At 39.4% G+C, this 19,841-nt stretch overlaps 1 protein-coding gene across 5 annotated transcripts in view; it reads left to right on the top strand.

Annotated features, from left to right (window-relative positions):
• The window catches only part of cdh8 (cadherin 8), a 103,907-nt gene extending 93,055 nt beyond the window's left edge, over positions 1-10,852 (top strand). For 3 of the 5 annotated variants that reach the window (XM_022212774.2, XM_022212776.2, XM_022212778.2), the window contains 5 exons: positions 134-270; positions 3,230-3,351; positions 4,085-4,202; positions 8,268-8,519; positions 8,702-10,852. In XM_022212774.2, coding sequence (XP_022068466.1) covers positions 134-270; positions 3,230-3,351; positions 4,085-4,202; positions 8,268-8,519; positions 8,702-9,195 — 1,123 coding nt within the window. In that variant the 3' untranslated portion in view covers positions 9,196-10,852. Of the gene's footprint in view, positions 1-133; positions 271-1,019; positions 3,088-3,229; positions 3,352-4,084; positions 4,203-8,267; positions 8,520-8,701 lie in introns of those variants that run through there. The other 2 variants (XM_022212777.2, XM_022212779.2) reach the window with 2 other exon arrangements.
• The last annotated feature ends 8,989 nt before the right edge of the window (positions 10,853-19,841 follow it).

The raw sequence follows: 19,841 nt of genomic DNA, 5'->3' as shown, positions 1-19,841 counted from the left end.
GCATTGATCTACAGATTTCTCTTGATGAATAAGGCCACGTTTAGCCACAACACCCAAAGGATTGCAAAATAGATGCTTCATTGGTGGCATGGCTGTTTTGGTTGAAATGCCTGACGATTGTTTATCTTTGCAGATACTTCATCGATCGGCACACAGATCTCGAGAGACAGTTCAACATCGATGTGGACGATGGCAAGATCACACTGGCCAAACCATTGGACCGGGAGACAGACATGTGGCACAACATCACAGTAACTGCCACAGAAGTCCGTAAGTAACCTTTCCTCATTCTGCTCTCCCCTGCTGTGCTATGTTGCTCCTTGTGAATTGTAATGTCCCATTTTCAAAGTCAACATATGATTAGACATTCATTGGTATGCAAGTTTTAAAAATGGATAAACACAGGAACACACGTACAATATCTTCTTCTACTCAGTGACTTCATGATTTGCCTCAGTCAAAGGAATCACTGACCTGCTACACACAATCCTCTGTTCAACTGTGTGGCGCTTTGTAAACCAGCACTTTTAATCGTTCCGAGAGTATGGCACAAACAATTAGCATTTGAATCCACGGAGGCATTAAATACTTTAATTTGCTGAGTTTTGATTGAATTAAACAGCTCAGTAGTCAATTTGTGCAAGTGCAAGAACATTAAGACGTATCAAATAAACAGTTTTAAAGACATGCTCCAGAGTGGATTGCTCCAATGCCAGCATCCATTACAGATTAAAGAACATCTGCGAACCGCAAAACTCACTGACTACGTAGAAAATCTTGCCGGCAGAGCTACAAACAGCTTCAACCATATGTAAGGCTTTATTTGCATACAGATTGTTTCAGGGGGGCTGTATGTTGTGATAAAGCGTAATGTACCCCTTTAAGCTATTGGAACAGAAATTTACACAGCTTGTAACTTTTTTCTGACTGCATCTGTGCTATCTCTCTATCCTTCTCTCTCTATTTCATCCTCTATCTGTTCTTTTCTTTACTTAATCAAAGGAAACACACATTAATTGTCAAAATAAAATAAAACCCAAACACTGTCATAATGTTTTGGCCATGCAGCACAGACAAATCCTACCATCGTGGCATCCCGTTAGAGGGACTGAATGTGTCCCATTTGATAAGCTGTTTGCCTTGTCATGTCGTGCACCCATACATTGAAAGCGTGTTTTCATGCCTCTTGGCAAAATAACTGTGGCTTTAGATAGTGGCATCTTTGAGAACACCTAATAGGAATTTGCCAAAATAAATATGGCAGTTTTGCTATTCTTCACGGATGGGGAGGAGAAGCTGGTGTCTTCTCTGGCGTGACAAGGAATAGATGTGTTCCCAGTTCTATCTCGATGCCATTTGCCACCCAAACGGAGGCTCGTTCTGCTGCCTCGCACCAGTTGACATCTGACTAATCAGATTCTATTCCCTGTCTGCTGTTGAGGGAAAATCATTTATGTGGGGAGGGGCTGTGTCTCCCCCTCCCTCTGCTCTAATCCATCTATCACTGTCTATCAGGCTGTCAATTTCCACTCACCTCACTGCTTACCTCTTTTTCAACCCATCTCTCGGAAGGGCTGGAGACCTTGAATTTGTGGAGCATCCGATCCACTGTTTTGTGTTTGATTTGAATGAAAAGAATTTAACAAAAAAAAAAAAAAAAATTGAAAAAATGGACAAAAATCACACGTGTTCAAGTTAATTTGTATATGTGTATGATGTATAGCTGCTGTTCCTGTTGTTCAGGTTCATAACTGCAAAAGGTGTGTGAAAATTAATTGTGATAAGTAATAAAATTCAGCCCAGCCCATTTAATACATTAAGGATTTTTGCTGCCACCCCTTCAATTTTTTAATTGATAACATTTATGTCATGAACACCTTGATGTCTTTAAAGAAGGTGGCTCAAAAGAATTTTGAAAAATTACAGAGGCTATGTTACGCATTTTGGGTTTCTGCCTTACCTTTAGTGTTATATATACAGTAACTGTTATTTTGTGCATGTTAAAGATCTGCAAACTTATAAAGCTCAAAGTTCTCCCCAAGGGGAGTTACTCTCTTTAATTAGCAGTTAACACTGCTTGTTAACTGCCTAAGATGGTTCATTTGAAGTTCAGGCTTTTTTTGTGTTATTTATGTCACCACGTAACACATTTGCTTAACATCTGCCTAGCGACTATGCTGGCCTTTAAACAAAGAATGAGCAGCTTCTGGTCTGCCATTTCTTCACTAGAGCCTTTTCTGCAAAGGCTACATTTCTTTGTCTTGGTGGGTACAGTACATATCCATCGTTTCCTTGTTTCCATTGGACCAGCTGACCAATCAGAGCAGACTGGGCTTTTCAGGGGAGAGGGCAGTAAAGAGAAAGGAAATAAAACAGAGCATTCCTGAAAGAGAGTGAGCAGAAATGCTGCAGCAGTGTCCAATATGAGAAAAAAATGTGTGTTTTTGAACATAAAAGCATGCTTATAATATTAGAGCCTGAAAATATAAAATATAAGTCTGTAAATGTATGTAGTACGGGCTCTCACAACTCAGGAACTCTTCTGTTTATGTGCTAAACATATTATGTTCATTGTCTCATTCATAGGTACAATAAATACAACAAATACAACAAATGAATAAAATAAAATAACATAATGCAAAAACAAACACAATAACACACCAGTGTGACCCAGCCCTCAGCTGCATTAATAGATGCTTTCTTTAAAAGTTGCCGTTTGCACTGCTGGTTAACAAATACACCCATTCACTGGGACGCTCGAAAGGAACTGTCAGTTACCAGAGAGGAATAATTCCAATCAAAATCTAATCTAATTAAACTGCCTTTTATTATCTTTTTGGAGTTCAGTTACCAATGGCTCATTAATATGCATATTTTAACCCTCATGTTTTAATCATTACAGTGTACAGGGGATTTTCAAAAGCACTTTGAATGGCATTTTTTTTTTCTTTTCTGTTGCCTAGAATCCTGTTTTGCATCGTTGATATGAGCTGAAATGTAGATTGATGTGGCTTATCATCTGTCCTCCCATCAGCTCAGGAAATGAAGGGAGAAATAAAGACGGAGAATAAAGGAAATTAAAACTAGGTCACAGAATTTACCTGAAATTTCATGTGGATCCTTGTTGGTTTTTTTGTCCAGTCGCTTTTATGTCTTCTTATTTATTCATCTCTTCTTTGTTCCCACCTCATCTATCTATCTATCTATCTATTTCTCTCTCTCTCTCTAGGAAATCACAGTCAGATATCAAGGGCAATTGTGGCCATCAGAGTAATGGACATTAATGACAATGCACCTGAATTTGCCACAGAATATGAGGCCTTTTTGTGTGAAAATGGAGGACGTGGACAGGTAAGGAAAGATATCACACATTCATCTGAGCAGTGATCTATCACTTTCTTACTCTCTGTCCCTTTCTTTTTCTCACTCTCCTCCCCTGTAATGATTGGCCACAGTGAATTATAGCCTATTTATTTCGCTGGGAAACTACAGAGGTGGGAGTACGGTCCTTTTTCTCTGCAACAGTCCTCCTTTGACTCAGTGTGTTTGGAGCAAAGGGGAAATGAGAGCAGTCAGGATTGATCAGAGTGGATCATAATTCAAGACTGTCTTTCATGTCCTCCTCCAGATGGCACAATGCCTCCCCCAGCCAAAAATCCTGGACGAGTACTTAGCATTCTCCTTCTCATCAATCGACCTCATTCAGGAGACCTGCATATGTGCAATTGGGAGATTTATTGAAAGGAGGAGAAAAAGGGAAGCTAAAAAAAGGAAAAACTGTCCTGCAGGGCCTGTATTATAATTTCCAATCAATCATAAAGACATACAGCATGATAAGACCTATGATGACGGATTAACAGATAGATCCAGGAGCCTGAAAGTGTGCCAGACTAGACAGGACCTCATTGATAATAATCTCAAACTCCAGGAATGAATAGGGCATATATTTCATCAGGTGTGATCCAGGCACTATTGTACTGAGGCAATCTGCGGTGGCAAAAACAGAGTATAATGAATAGGCTGCCTCCTCTAATGGATTTGAGTCCTCCTCTGTATATCTGCTTGTCTCTCTGTTTCAACACAGCTGATCCAGACTGTCAGTGCGGTAGACAAAGATGACCCAATCCAGGGCCACTACTTCGACTATCGTCTAGTCCCAGAGATGCTCAACAACCCCAATTTTACCATCAAAAACAACCAAGGTGAGAAAGAAAAGAAAGCACTAGAAAACAGCTTTCTTTTGTGGCAGAATGACTGAAGTTTCTCTAAATTTTTCCAATGGCTTTCCAGACTAATTTCTAACCCGCGGTATGTTAGCCATACTGGAGATGAAATCTGGTGGATCAGTGTAGCTCACAATTAGCAGATGTGAAATTGTCTGGACACCAGTTTCTTTTTACTCCCCAGTGCATTTTGAGGGAAACTAAATGAATGGGATCCAAATAGCTTTTCCTGCTAGTCTTGCAGCTCAATGTAGGGTGACTTCCTAGGAGCTGTTGCAGTGTGGCAGATGGTACTATATTTATTTGCTAAGTACTTTGATTGGTTTATTTGCCATTTTCATTTGTCTTTATTCCATTCCTCTTCTCCTGCCTTCCCTCCATTACTGGCTCTGAACAGCCTGTGTTCACAATGACGTTGTGTAATGTTTTCAGCTTGGGGCAAAAAAATCTTCATATGGTACTAGCCTTCTGTTTCAACGTAAAGGCTGCAGGCTAACTTACTGCAACCTCGCTCTGATGGAGGAAAGATGCCATAAAAATCAGGTCATCAAGTGGACTAGCTTTCTTTTGACAAAAATAAAAACCTTTTACATTTGAAACAGATACGTTAGCAGGAACATGAGGTGTCAGTGTAGTAGTCATGCAAAATGCAAAAATAGCCTTGGCAAAGACTATCATACTTCTGACACATTGAGAGTGACTAAAAGTGGGGAAAAAAATCTTTTTTTCCCTTGTCATATGCAGAAATCTTGTCAGAACATTGGAAGTCAAGAATACAAGGCTGTTTACAGGCACAGATACATTTCAAATTACTGAGTCTTAACTGTGGACCAACCCCAAAGTGTAAAAAAAACAAACAGAAAAACATGCAGCTTCCTGAACTTTACCCTTTTGTTAAGAGGAGATTAAAGAGTTTCTTAAGATGATGTAACAGAAAAAAACCTCTGTAAATGGCTCACCACTAAAAGCACAGCTGTATATTAGAGCAATCAACAAAAGCCCTTCGGTTTTTTGTTATTTTTTTCTCACATGCCTGAAACCAAAGCATACATGTGTTGTGGTTCAGTTCCACATATTACATACCACAACATAGCAGACACTTTTCTATGGTATTGTTATTTCTGAACAGAGGAAACAAGCCCATCGCACTATATCTCCCACCACTTCAGTGCCTATTTCTATCTGAATCGGCAGCTGTGGGAGACACTTCAGTGAAGAGCGTTGGGCTCCTGTGAGCCTCTGTGTGCGGCTTTTGTTTGTGATGATAAGTTTAATTGTAGGGATTGCACATTGAAGAGGTTAGGAGGTTGCCCGCCATGGGGAAAATGGCTAAGGTTCTGACCAACTGTATACAAGATACTGAGCACCCTGACATCTCAATATTCAGAAGGCAGGGCTACAGCAGAGTGGCCCACAGTCAGTAACTAACAACACACTCACCATGATGCCAAAAATGAGATGTGCTGATAACAACTGTTTTCAGACTCTGTGGTTAATGTCTGACAAGGAAATTACACAAAGTTCCTCTCCTAAATGTAAAGCTGAGCACACTGGGAATAGAATGCACCCTTTCTGAATATTCTACATTAAATGGACTTTGCATCTACGCTACTGTTCAAAAGTTTGGGGTCACTTAGAAAGTCCTTATTTTTGAAAGCAAAGCATTAAAAAAAATGAAGACAGCATTAAATTAATAAGAAATACAGTCTAGAAATTGTTAATGTGTTAAATGACTATTCCAGCTAGACATTGCTAATTTTTAAAGGAATATTGACATAGGACTACAGAAGAACATTTCCAGCAAATATCATTCCTGTGTTCTAATGGTACACTGTGTTAGCTAACCGTGTTAAAAGATTAATTGATGATTAGAAAACCCTTGTGCAATTATGTTAGCACATGAATAAAAGGGTGAGTTTTCATGTAAAACATGACATTACCTGGGTGACACCAAACTTTTGAACGGCAGTGTACATCTATGGTTAGTAGACTGCTGTGGGGTAAACTTCTTGTAAATTTTGCTCTACAGCTAACTTTAAGATGAAGTCACTTCACTGAGTTTAACTCCTTTCTATGTATGATTTATGTAGTTAATCAAATCACTGAATTTTCAGCTTGTTGGGATAAAGCAGAAACCCCCATCGTTCAATGTAGTTGATAGTGACCATCACAGACGTTCAACCAATTAGGTAAAATTTTGACATTAGACCTCTTTTTCCTCGTTCAAGCATGAAAATGAGCCTTGCATTGCATCTTGACTTGCTGAACCAGCTACCAGACAAACCTTTAACGGAAAAAAAGTGCTTGCTAGCACAATTTTTCATAGTTTGAACAGCTTAAAACCGTACCTGCAAATGTCAACAGCAGTCAGTTTACATATTAATTATTGTAGTCCTTAAATATTTAATACCACTGCTAACAGAACTGGTGTTGAAACAGTTTGAAAGGCTGTAAATCAGACATGTACACCAACCCTCACACTCAGAGGCTTAGGACTTTTTTTCTTTTTTTTCCACGATGGCCCAATAAAAGGGGAGCAGTTTAATGTTTGTGTTCATTTTGTAAGCCTGTACTCATTGACCACAGACACAATAAATTTGCACAATAACACTGCACGTGCTATCTTTACATATTGTAAGAAACCAAACATGCAATCTGCTAAGTGGTGGCAAAGCGAATATTTCTTTCTAGATTAAGTTGGGTTAGCAACTTCACCGACATCACCTCTTTCGCTCCCTCTAATCCTTTCATGTTAGCTTATAAAGCATTTAAGCTCTGCTGGTTTGGCACGGTGTGTAGTTGCTCACATGGTCTTAAGAGACATGAAAAGTTTGAAAGTGTTCATACTGTTAGTGTCACTTCAGCAGTTACCACTGTCATTTGTAGCCACCCACATAATAAGTTATTTATAGAATTTTTTTTCATTGAAATGAGCCTTTGCTTTTGTCATAGTGACGATTAATATTTCAATGTTAATTATTTTCATCAGTCAGTAGATAAAACAATGTTAAAATGGTCTAACAAATAAAGGATAGTGAAAACAGCATTCTTGCAGCTGCAGTGAGTTCAGTCTGTTTGAAGGTTATCTGCACAGCTGTCTTTCTCTTTGAGTAGCAGACTCCTTCTGTGGATGGGCTGACGGGCAGGAAATGTTTAATTCTATTTTTACCATCAATAGTTGTGAAGAAAATGCAAATGACCTGTATACGAGGACATGCCCTGCTGGTTTACTGCAGTATAGTTGATACTTGCATACGTACTCCTGAATGATCCAAATGAAATAGGACATGCTGGTGTTCACAAAGCAGAGCGTACTGCTTTGTGGTGTACTGCTCGTAAGAAAATAAATCTGAGCATATGTTCACATCAATTACAGATTGTGCAAAGCATATAATTCTATCATGAAGCATTCCATCTTTTGATTAAGTTTGCTCTGTCAACGTGGATGTTTCAACATGGCCCATCTCTCTACAGCGTATATCACCAGATCTATTTTCCCTCTCTCTTCAGTGCACTTTCAAACATTGAGGCAAAGGTTAGACTCTCAGAAATCTTGTACGTTTTCCATAAGAACAGCAGGAGTAGATTCTTGTGGGAATGCAAGTGTTTGATAATGTGAGCAGGGTAAGGAGTGCTAGCTAATGAGCAGACAGCTTCACAGAAGTGTCATCAAAGAGCAGCTGGCACCTTTTTGGGTCGACATGTGCCATCTTCTTAGCCAGTGTCGCCTGCCGTGGTCCTCACATTTCCTCAGCTTTGAAAGAGGGACCTTCCTTCAGAATTCCCAAATTGGACTGTCAAGAAAGGAGACAGGGGTGGGGGGTGTTGGTGTTGGTGGTGGGGCGAAATCCATCTACAGCATTGGAATGTGAGAATGCTAAAAAGCCTGGTGACGATTGATGTGAAATTAGTTTACCCTTACGCTGCACTGATCTTCACACAATTTCAAAACAGAACTTCAGTCTGTCACCACCATGAATAATAATGGATTTTTCACACACACTTTCAAAAAAAATCATCTCTGGCTTTACCTCTCTCTGACAGACAATTCAATCAGTGTTCTAGCCAAGCATGATACCTTCCGACGACAGATACAGGAGATGTACTTCCTGCCAATCATTGTGACGGACAACGGAAACCCACCGATGAGCAGCACCAACACCTTGACCATCAGAGTGTGTGGGTGCAGCAAGGATGGAGTCGTCCAATCCTGCAACGTGGAGGCTTATGTCTTACCTATTGGCCTTAGTATGGGGGCTCTCATTGCCATCCTGGCCTGTATTATACTCCTGTTAGGTGAGGCGTTTCTTTTTTTTTTTGTATTGTGACATTGCTACCGTAAAATGGTGTAATAAATGTTGATCAAAACTTGCATAATCTGACCTCAAGGATTTAGTGAAAATCCACTTGCCAAAGCTTGACCTAGATTTCTGTCTTTTCTTTCATTTTTCCTTTCTTTCCATCTTTCTTTCTGACAGTAATAGTAGTACTATTTGTGACCCTGAGGAGACACAAGAATGAGCCTCTTATTATTAAGGATGACGAAGATGTGAGGGAGAATATTATCCGCTACGATGATGAAGGAGGTGGCGAGGAGGACACCGAGGCGTTTGACATCGCCACGCTGCAGAACCCAGACGGCATCAATGGTTACCTGCCACGGAAGGATATCAAGCCTGACCTACAGTTTATGCCGCGGGCGGGCCAGCACTCGGGCCCAAATGGTGTGGATGTGGACGAATTCATCAATGTACGTCTGCATGAGGCAGACAATGATCCAACAGCACCGCCTTACGACTCCATCCAGATCTATGGATACGAGGGCAGGGGATCCATTGCAGGCTCCCTCAGCTCACTGGAGACGGCGTCATCAGACTCGGACCAGAACTATGACTATCTCAGAGAGTGGGGGCCACGCTTCAGAAGACTTGGGGAGCTGTACTCTGTGGGAGAGAGTGACCGTGAGACCTGACCTTTGGTTTGTTAGAAAAAAAAAGACCTTTGAGATTTTTTTTTCTTTTTCTGTTCACATACTTGTGTATTAAATGCTAGAGGGTTTGCTGGCTTTTAGAAACAGGTGTTTAAAAAGAAAAAAAGTTAATAACAAGGGAGGCCACCTTTTTGTATTCTTTTTAGAGTGAAGTATAGCAGTCGTCATCCACTACGTCAAGCGCATTGTAATTGTTGAGCCAAACAATGTCTTTATTAGGAGATCTATGATTCTTGTGGAGTGTAACTTAGATTCCGTTGTGGAGTGTCTAGCAGTATTTTGGGTGTTAGTCATTCGCTGTGACTGCCAGTAGCAGAAAAGCCCTGGCATCGCCGGTAGTTGCCCAATAAACGGATGTTGTTGGGTTCTCTGAAGCTTGAGCGGACACCATACTCCATGCTCCATGGACACCAAGCTGGACTGCAGAAGCTGCAGAGGGGCTCTTGTTTCATGTCTCCCTACGCCACCCAGCTGATTGGTGATTGGAAATAAAATGACAATGAAAAAGCAATACATGGTCTGCATTACAATGATGAATGTATGATTTGAAAAAAAAAAGCAAAAAGACAAAGCAGTATTGGCTTTGAGGTGAATTTATTATCATTTGATATGTTCTTTGGTGGCCACATTTATATACTATCTAAAGCCCAGAGTGGCTTGCTTTATACAACTCTTTGTATTTACACGCTACAGGTGTGGGTCGCAAATGTTACTAGCCTATAAGACTGAAGTGAAGACAAAAAAGAGAAATGTAGAAACTCTGAGGCCTTCTTTTTACAGAAGCAACATTAAATACAATTGTAATCTACTGTTTTTGACAAGAGATGTGTTGATTCTTCATTATTGTTCTATAAGTTTTTGTATATCTGTTCTTAAGTCATTTTTTCTGTGCTGACTATTTGAAGTGTTTTTAGATAATTTCACATTCAACTGTTTTTTCAACCACTTGAACACTATTTCCTAACAGCCAAACCATATCATGAATTTATTGCAGTTGATGATATAGACTAGATGTAAGCAGTCAAACAAGAGCTCTAAGTTACTGTAACAACACAGATGAACTAATTAATTGGGACTGCAAGAAGGGAGCCTTTCTGACACGTGCTAATTCTGTGTAAAATATATCTCATAATGTATTCTGAGGTGCAGCCAGTGTACGTCTGAGCACAATAGTCTAATTGATACCTAAGTATGTGACTCCCTCTAAACATCCGATCCCATTTAGGAAACACAGATTGCATTAGCCCAAGAAAAGTGACAACGCAAATTCAGACCATGTGCATATCGTGCTTACATTGTATGATATCAATAAAAAAAAGACTTGTACTGTACATAGAGTTACTGCTAATGTCATTAGCTTTCAATGAGGTGGTAGGTTTTGTCTCTGCACGTTAGCTCTTGCACATAATGAGAATTTCAATGGCACTACAGCTGCGTGCATACTCAGTTTGTACTGATACAGTATTATGGCAGTTCTCGGTAGACTAAACAATATATATGGAATAGTCCTACATGCAGATCATATTTTCTACTGTGCTTTAATGCTTATAAATGTGTATGTTCAATTATTTACTCCCTGTACTGTAATCTAAGATACCCTGTATTGTTTCCTACTTTGTGAAATATATTTTTATAAATATTGCTGAATGGGTGTGATTTTCTTTTACAGGTGAGGAGTCAATGGCCGTAAAATGTTGTAGGTAGGATATTAGCTCTGTTAACAGGGCACTGCACTCATTTTACATTTGAAGGTCAGCTGACTTGTGGCAGGAAACATCAAGTCAGCCTTCGAAAATGATTGTGTAATATCTGAGAAAATAACCCAAATGATGTGGTGTGGTTATCTGGGGGTGGAGACTACAAATTTCTAACTGAAATTATGCATTAGAAACTTTGGAAAAAAGCTTTACCCAGTCTATGAACAAAACATCAGGATACCTCTACGTCTGCTGCAATAAATTCCATTTTCACAGGAAAGGGAAAACAGTTTGACTGAAAGTGGATACAGCAAAAAAGTATATTGCAACATTTAATCGCACAATAGCTCCTGCAAAGCCTTGAAAGTCACGGAGAAATTGGAGCAGGAAACACAACTGCACCTGTCCTCAAAACAACGTGGTGGCTGTGCTGGATCCCGAAAAATGCTTCTGACAGGCTTATGCGTCATCAGACAGCGTGATAAAGACAAAAGCAGCCCTGCAGCATTATTTATCCCAGACTGTTCTTCACTTAGTCACTGAGCATATTCTGCCCCTGCACTGCTTGAGCGGCCTAAAAGTCAGTTTCACTGTCTTGTCACAGACACTGTAGGAAGCAAAAATGGACTTCTAACCCACTTGACTCAACATTCTATTAATATACCTTTAGAATGAACTTCCACTCCAAAGGCAAGAACAAGACAGGAAAACACATCAACAGGAGGGGGAAAAAATATCAAATGCTTATCAATCTCCCCTTCCAGCAGCTTTTCCTTGGCTTGAAAATGTCTCTGAAACCCTTCATCCCTAAAAAGTTGCACTGTATACTATCTTAAGGATGTGCTTTATCAGTTTGACATTACGAAAAACGAACAATTCAATTTGTAGAAGGCTGAAACTGACCATGGTGTGGCTCTGTCACACCGACTGGAACATATCAGCCCTTTCAAATATGTTTGCACAGGGAATCAAGGATGGAATCAGCAAGCACTGCAAAAGCGATGTTTATTATTTGCTTTTAATCTGTCACCGTCTACAACATTCTAAACATTCCCTCACTGTGTACTAAAGCCTTATTATGGTAAAATACTTGTTTTTCCATCTGTCATTATCTGTATCATATCTTATCAGTAAGGGGAACAAGCTTAGAGACCACCATTGTGTTAATCCAGATTTGTTATTCCAGTCTCAGAGAGATATATACCCAGAGAGATTAAAGTTTTACATGAGAAAGTCCTTCATTATATTAATTAGTATGGATGGAAACTGTGGTGTTGTGTTACACTCACACTCATCTGGAGGAAAGATTAGATAAAATGCAATGTCCCATTTTCTTGCCTTCCTTTATTATTTTTATTTCCTTTTTTGATTTGCTTCTTTTTGAACATTGTCTTCTCTTTGATAATCTTGTTGAAAGATTAGACTTTTGTACAGCTTTATCTGATATTGAGGTTTCTCATAAATAACAAAAGCTTTGATGGTATCAATTACTGACGGTGCCTCGCTGAACTAAAAGGCACAAAATCACACAAATCCACTTATGCGTATGTCTATATATAGAGCTTGTACAGTAGCACATGCACAGTTCAGACAGGGCTAATGCTGCTGTAATGAGAATAACACGGATACTAAGTACAAAGATTAGATAGATTAGACACATTGGATATTAGATATCAGTAATATAACTCTGATCATCTGTTTCCACATTGTGCATACACCATCCTTTTCCAAATTTGCCAAAGCAGTGTTGGTGTTTCAGATGTCTTTGCCCCTTGGGATTGGAGGTGATGTTGAACCCGAGGGCTGATTTCCTAATGCACCTGATCCAGTAGTCAAAAATAAGCCATGGAACACATTTTGTAAACTGATATCTTCAGTTAAATGATAGCACAAATAGTTTTTCAGAATGTGCGACCCTGGCAGGTCAGCAGGCTCATTTGTAGTCAATCTTTATGCACCCCCACATCTGTGTGTAGCTGCCAGTCTGACAGCGGTTGCCTAACTAAACAGTAAATCAAATTATCTTCTCATTTTTGTCATGTAATGGAAGTGTCCCTCGGGTGACAACCTTGCGCTCGTTGTTCCCTCCTGATATGTGCCAGATTTTATACGGCAGGCCTGCGGCTTCGGTTTGTGTGGTTTAAAAACTGTAATTACTATTGCCTGGCAAAGATGCTGGCAATTACAAACAAACTGTGGTGCATGTAAATTAAGAAAGCTGTTTTCTGTTCTGGATATTGAGATATGGATATTACATATCACTATGTACCATCCTATGTGGGTTTTCTTTTTATATATATATTTTTCCTTGTATGTACCTATTTCTATATCTGGATTAACCCCTTAAGATGGCCTGAATGTAAAAATGGCCTGTGCATTTGTACTGACCCTGCTTTGTCTGAATCTGTGCACTGCATATACACCACAACAACTTCATGTACCCATGAAGTGCACAGCAGACAATGCATGGCACATTAATTATCTCATGCCTGAAGCTCTAGAAACCAACTAGTCCTCCTGGGTTGGAATTATACCTGGCCCCAGGTCTGCTGTACGCCAATTAGTTTGTGGTAATTTTATTAAACTCTAATTCATTTAGCAACATGCACCATGTAAGTAATCAGCAGAAGCAATAAATGTTGTAAAACTATGTTTTTGTACAAGTAAGAGCTTCAAAGTTTAATGTACCTCCAGGGTTGTCCAGCAATGCTAGTTGATACATTCATATTTCATTTTAGGCCGTCGCAATTTTCATTTGCAAACATGATGCTTTTAATATTAATCAAAAGTAAGTCTGATAATAAAAGGAATAATTTGTCCACTTCCACGGCTAACTGTTTGTTCAACTCCATTTGATAATAACGTGACTGATTTATTTGAGAAGTAGACATTTAGTTTCAAGTAAGGTAAGACATATTTGACATGATGTGTGCAAAAAAAGAAATGTAAGGAGTCTATGGTGATTATCATTTTTAAAAAGGGCCCACGATCATCTGATGAACACAGTTGGTGGTGAAGCAGCACTACTGATGAGCTCAATGGCTGGAACCTTGGATTGATGAAAACTGGAGATAAATGAGGAGGATGAGGGTTACATTGATTTGACACTGCAATGGCATTAGCAGAGAAAGGAGCAATTTTCAAAATGACACCAGGAAATATCATTGGTTTTAGGCCAGGAGGAGAAGGGACGCCCTTAGTCAGCTGATGTGATGAGATTGAATTATTACCTTACTGAACTTTCACTTTTTTGTAAGACGCTGATAAGCATGAGAAGTCCAATTGGAAGATGGTGAATGAAAGGTAATCAACACAGATGTTCTGTTTGCTGAGTGCTTAGTAAAGAAAGATATTTCAGTATTTCAAAGCCTCAGCAAATTAAAACCAAATTATCTAAGTGACTAGATACTAATAGGAGTAAGTGGAACAATATCCATTTGTGTTAACTGTCTCTTTAGGGCTCTTATCATTTTAATTGTAATTGTGATTATATGATGCAAATTAACAAACAAATTCGTGCAAATTAAATTGACCAATTCAAACACAATGACTATGATGCTTTTGGGTTCCTTATATTCCATTCTGCTTCTTTAGGATTTAGAAATTAATAATTAAACTACTAATTAGTTATATATGTGTGTGTGTGTGTGTGTGTGTGTGTGTGTGTGTGTGTGTGTGTGTGTGTGTGTGTGTGTGTGTGTGTGTGTGTGTGTGTGTATTCTAAATCAGAGAGACTTTGTATTAGTTAAAACTAGTTCATTAGACCTACAAACACATACATATTACTGGATTAAAATTGGGGGCCTGTGCAAATTCTCTCAGACAAATAGTTTTCTTACCTTTTCTCTTCATAACAAAGTCCCACCAGAATTCACAAATAAACCCATTTCATTATTATATGGATTTATTCCCTCATTATGATTGAACTTATGCAGGCAGGATAACCTTAACTATAAGGTTTTTTTTTTAAATTATGCTCCATCAAACAGTGTTTACATGTCTAATTTAGTCCACTTTGATCTTCTGAGGTTGCGGAAAGAAATGTTCCACATCATCACTACAAAACAAAATCAAAGTAAACAGTGTGATCAGGTGTAGCTATATGTAGTGAAGTATGCTGATGTGCCTAAACAAAGGATAAAAAAAAAAAAACATCCAAGATTAAAGACAGGCTTTCTCAAAGTTTGTTTTCAGAGTGGACGGAGAATTTTGGGGGCACATTAAATGATCTGTGCTGGAAGAGAATCACACTAATGGTCTAACCAATCTTGTGTTTTCACCATTGGTCACTGAACCGCCAAACCACATAAACACCATATGGTCCCAGCTGCTGGTCTAATTCATTCTGCTAGCAGTTTTCAAAGTTGTGTTGACATGAAGGACTGTGTGGCCAAAGCTAATTCAGAAAACTTTGACATCCAGTTAAGCTGAAGTTTCCCTCTCTCGGTTCATTTGACCTACAATAACCTGTAATTAAAACAACAATAACATTATGCTTCTTTTTTTTTCTTTTTAAATAGAGAAGAAAACGAGCCCGAAATCCAGCTGCACTAGTAAAAAGACAATGTATCTGCATGCTGAATCCTATTTTGTGCCAGAATCCTCAGCTGCCGAGCATGTGAAAATGCAGGTGGGTGGGGGCCAGAGCAACTTAATTATCTTGGCATTCAGTTTAAATTTATTCTTCCAACCTACAAGAGTACAGTCTGGAAAGTAAGTTGTGAAAGCCAGAAATATGTTCACAAATCCAAGTAATTGTTAAATTATTGGTTCTGAGATGTTATTCCATCCTTCCCATGGAGAAATATTATGGTCATTTTGTGCAGAGGCGAAGAGAAAAGCCCTCTTATTACATCTTTAATTCACCACCAATATGTTTTTTATGTTCTGGTTTCAGCGGATGAGTGGATAGCTGTTGTTTTGATTCATCGTTCGTGAAAGCGGTGGTCCTAATCATGCACCGTGCAGTGTATAATTGACCCCCTCTTGCAATTAGCATTAATTAGCACCTCTGTTGGTGGATAACACAGCCAGCAGAATTGCACCATAACTGTCCTGCCGTTTCTGCAGTGCACCGCTGTCTCACTTTCAGCCAAAAAACTGCTGGAACCTAAATCGGTTCCTGAGCCGACTGGTCCCTCACAGCTGCTCATGGGATGAAGGAAACTTGGCCCTGTTGGAGCACAGAGCGAGTCTCATGAGCAGATGCAGGGGGCTCTGTCTGGATTATCTTTGTTTGACACTGCTCTGTTGGAAGTTATTATAGCTGGTTACTTTATGGCTACATCAAAGCTTTCCTTTTGTTCAATTTCCTTTGAGGGAAAACAAAATCAACAGAATTTGTGACCAGACACTGTACTCATAAATTCTTACACCAATGCATATTTTTACTTTAACAATGGACCAAATGGCCATGTATAATGTCAAAGACCCGACTCATAGTGAACATCATCCAACTTTGTACTTCCTATCAGCATTGCAGAGCATTTTTTGTAGCATCTTTCAGCTCAGTGTTTCGGTTTAAAACCATGCCAATTTACTTTTTACTCTCAATTTTCTGGAAATTTGATCTTCAGCCACTTTGATCAGCTTTTTTCAGCGTTAAAACACTGAACATTCACTGTGTGCTACTTGCTTACAGCATAATAACAGATGGACAACATTGGTGGAGACAAAAACAAAGCTCAAAGCAGAATGAATATTGGACTTCTATTAATCAGGTGATCATGTCATAACTCCTTTAAATGCTGAAGTTGTTTAGTCTCTGCTGGATGTATAAATACAAAACTGTTTGCTAAGCAAGTCACATCGATATACTGTATGTCATTATTTTATTCACATCTTGTTTGTGTTGCCACCAAGAAGCCAAAATGCCACTGCAGGTCATTTTTGGGGGATTTCTTAAGGTTTGGTCAATTTCCGCCCGAAATTTCTACTGAAGATGTACAGAAAGTAAATTGAATGCTGTTCTTGAACTGTTTGGAGTACATGCATGGTTGGGGTCTCATTTGAAAGCTGACAACCTGAATTTTCACCCAGTGCAGTCAGAATTACTCTAGGTGCTACTGGCACAGAGTTATGTATGTTGGAACACACTGAATTAGGATGAATTTTTTTTCTCGCCTACATTTTTTCCCTAATAAAACACCTGAAAATCAGTGTGGCAGCACTGCAACAGCTTGAAAACACAATATTGCAAAAGCCTGGGGTCTTACATAGTTCAGGTCAAAATTTCAGAGCAATACTACAAGAAATGAGTGTTTCACACATGTATTTGTACTGATATGCTCCGCCCCTGTCAATGTTGGATACACTCTTTATACACTGTGCACACTCTCTACAGAATGGTATAAATTCCTTTTCACTTCATTTTCCACTTCATTTTCATTCCAAAAACTCATAAAGAACTCAAAAAATCACTTCAGATAGGCTTCAGTGTCGATCACACACACAGATTGAGAGGAATACAGAGAAACAGCAGGTGGAGCCCGGAGCTCACGAATGAAATATCATATAAAGCCGCTGGCAGAGGCGGGATTTATAGGCAAGCCATTCAGCAAGCTCATTGGCTACCAGGCCTGTCAATCTAACGTTTCCTCCGGCGTGATTTGCTGAGAAACAAGTCAATCAAGTGATGTAATCGATATCTGTCAGACTCGGCCATGGTTGGCTAAATCGCCGAAGTAGGCGGAAACGAGTCACCTGATTGGTTGAAGTTCGGTTTGAAGCGGTCGAGAAGCCTCCAGTATCCATTTTGAATCGCGAACAAAGAAAATAGGACCGTGTATGATAAAGTTATAATAGAAAGATGCAGTGAATATGAAACGCACAGCGCCACCACGCGCCACGTGCACGCGCACGGAGCCGATCGTTTTCTGGATTTTTTTACCTATTTCGAGACATGTTTTGGCCAAAGTATTATGCTGGATTGTTTCCTCTGGATGGCTAAGCTTGGGTTCTGGCCGGTTTTTGTGGATTATCTTCTTTTATGACCAGAAACGAGCGTCCAAACTGCGTCGACAGGTGAGCTGTGCACGTTTACTTGACTTGTTGTTTGTTGGATAAATGTGTTTATATTACCCGCTGTGGTAATCACATCTGAAAGTGGTTTATACCGGCGGATTCATGAGAATCTCAGCTTTCTATGTGTGTATAGTGTTTGTATAATCGTGTTTGCAGTGTCCTTCTATTTAAAAAAAAGCGTATACCGATAAAAAACGGCCCGCCCGCGGGCCGCCGTACTTTAACGGGTTAAAAAATCAATTCAAAGTGACTTTTGTACCTCTTAATAGCAACAGTTAAGCTTTTTTCTTGGTTTTTCCTTACCATAAGCTGGATTGCTTTTGCCGTATCTTAGTTGGAAGAGCACCTTGTCCAATAATGAGGGATTGGCAATTTAATCCTCGACTCCTTCACATTAGAGTGTCTCAAAATTGCTCCCTACACGTGTGATAGGTACACTTTTCTTGGTGCTACATTCACCTGTGATAGAATTGAAGTCGCGTGTCCACATGAAAGTGATGAAACTGATTTTTCTAGTGGAATTTTGTATGAGTGTGAGGATGAGTTTGACATTTAACTTAGAGTATCTTTAAACCACTTTTGAAACACTCTACTGTACATAGTCAGGGTGATAGCTTTGCTTGAAGTGACAATCTCCAAACTCAATGTGAGCATGCAGCACTTCCATTAGTACAACCTTAAGTAGCAGAGAACCAGACCTGGTTTAAAGTACAATGAAGCACCGGCTTGTTTTTCATGGTGATTCACCAGGTCATTTCTTTAAAATGACTAGACAGAAGACGATGCATTATTAGTTTGCATGATTTTTTACTTTGCTTGATTTAAGTGTTTAACTATCCTAAATGAATACATTTTTTTGCAGGATAGACAGTGTGCACTGTCACAAAACTTACAAATTTGGTTGCACACAGAAAGTGCTACAAAGTCCACATCTGGAAGCTGGACAGGTGGTCCAAACATGAAGCAAACAACAAGCTTTCATTCAGGAGAGGAATTTGAATGCTGCATGGGACCATCCTTGCTTGACATCTCTTCAGGTGAGGTTGTCTTGTTTACCTTTCACCATTACAAAATTAGGTTTAACCTTTAGATGCATGACTGATACGTCCTGACATTCTTCCACAAGTGGATCAAAAATGACCCGTATAAGAATCAATGTGTTTTTAGGCCATTTTTTGTCATTTCAGTTGAGAAAAACTATTTGCATTATTGTTTGTTTTATGTTTTTGTCCACACAAGAATGATTTCATATTTGAAATATGTGTATTTTTCATTTTATAATAGATGTTGAACATAAGATAGAAATACCTGGAATATGAAATGATAAAAACCTCTCACTACAAAGATATTGGTTTAAAAAAAAAACTTCACCAGGTAATTTTTGACCCACGTATGCATCTATGGGTTAAGCTTCTATGTGGGTTGGTAATGGTTTGGGTAAAAAACACCCATCCTACAACAACAACATTACTTTATGGTCTTTATGGACCTTGCTTTGTGCACTGGTGCACAGTCATGTTGGAAGTGGAAGGGGCCAGCTCCAAACTGTTCCCACAAAGTTGGGAGCATGGAATTGTCCAAAATGTCTTGGTGTGCTGAAGCATTCAGAGTTCCTTTCACTGGAACTAAGGGGCCAAGCCCAGGTCCTGAAAAACAAGCCCACACAATAATCCCCCCTCCACCAAACTTTACACTTGGCACAATGCAGTGCGACAAGTATTGTTCTCCTGGCAACCGCCAAACAAAGACTCATCCATTAGATTGCCAGATGGAGAAGTGCGATTGGTCACTCCAGAGAACACATCTCCACTGCTCTAGAGTCCAGTGGCAGCGTGCTTTACACCACTGCATCCGACGCTTTGCATTGCGCTTGGTGATGTATGGCTTGGATGCAGCTGCTCGGCCATG

This window comes from Acanthochromis polyacanthus, chromosome 2 (assembly GCF_021347895.1).
Source record: "Acanthochromis polyacanthus isolate Apoly-LR-REF ecotype Palm Island chromosome 2, KAUST_Apoly_ChrSc, whole genome shotgun sequence".
Lineage (NCBI taxonomy): Eukaryota > Metazoa > Chordata > Actinopteri > Pomacentridae > Acanthochromis > Acanthochromis polyacanthus.
The sequence above is the reverse complement of the archived record's forward strand: the minus strand, read 5'-3'. Positions and strand labels throughout refer to the sequence as shown.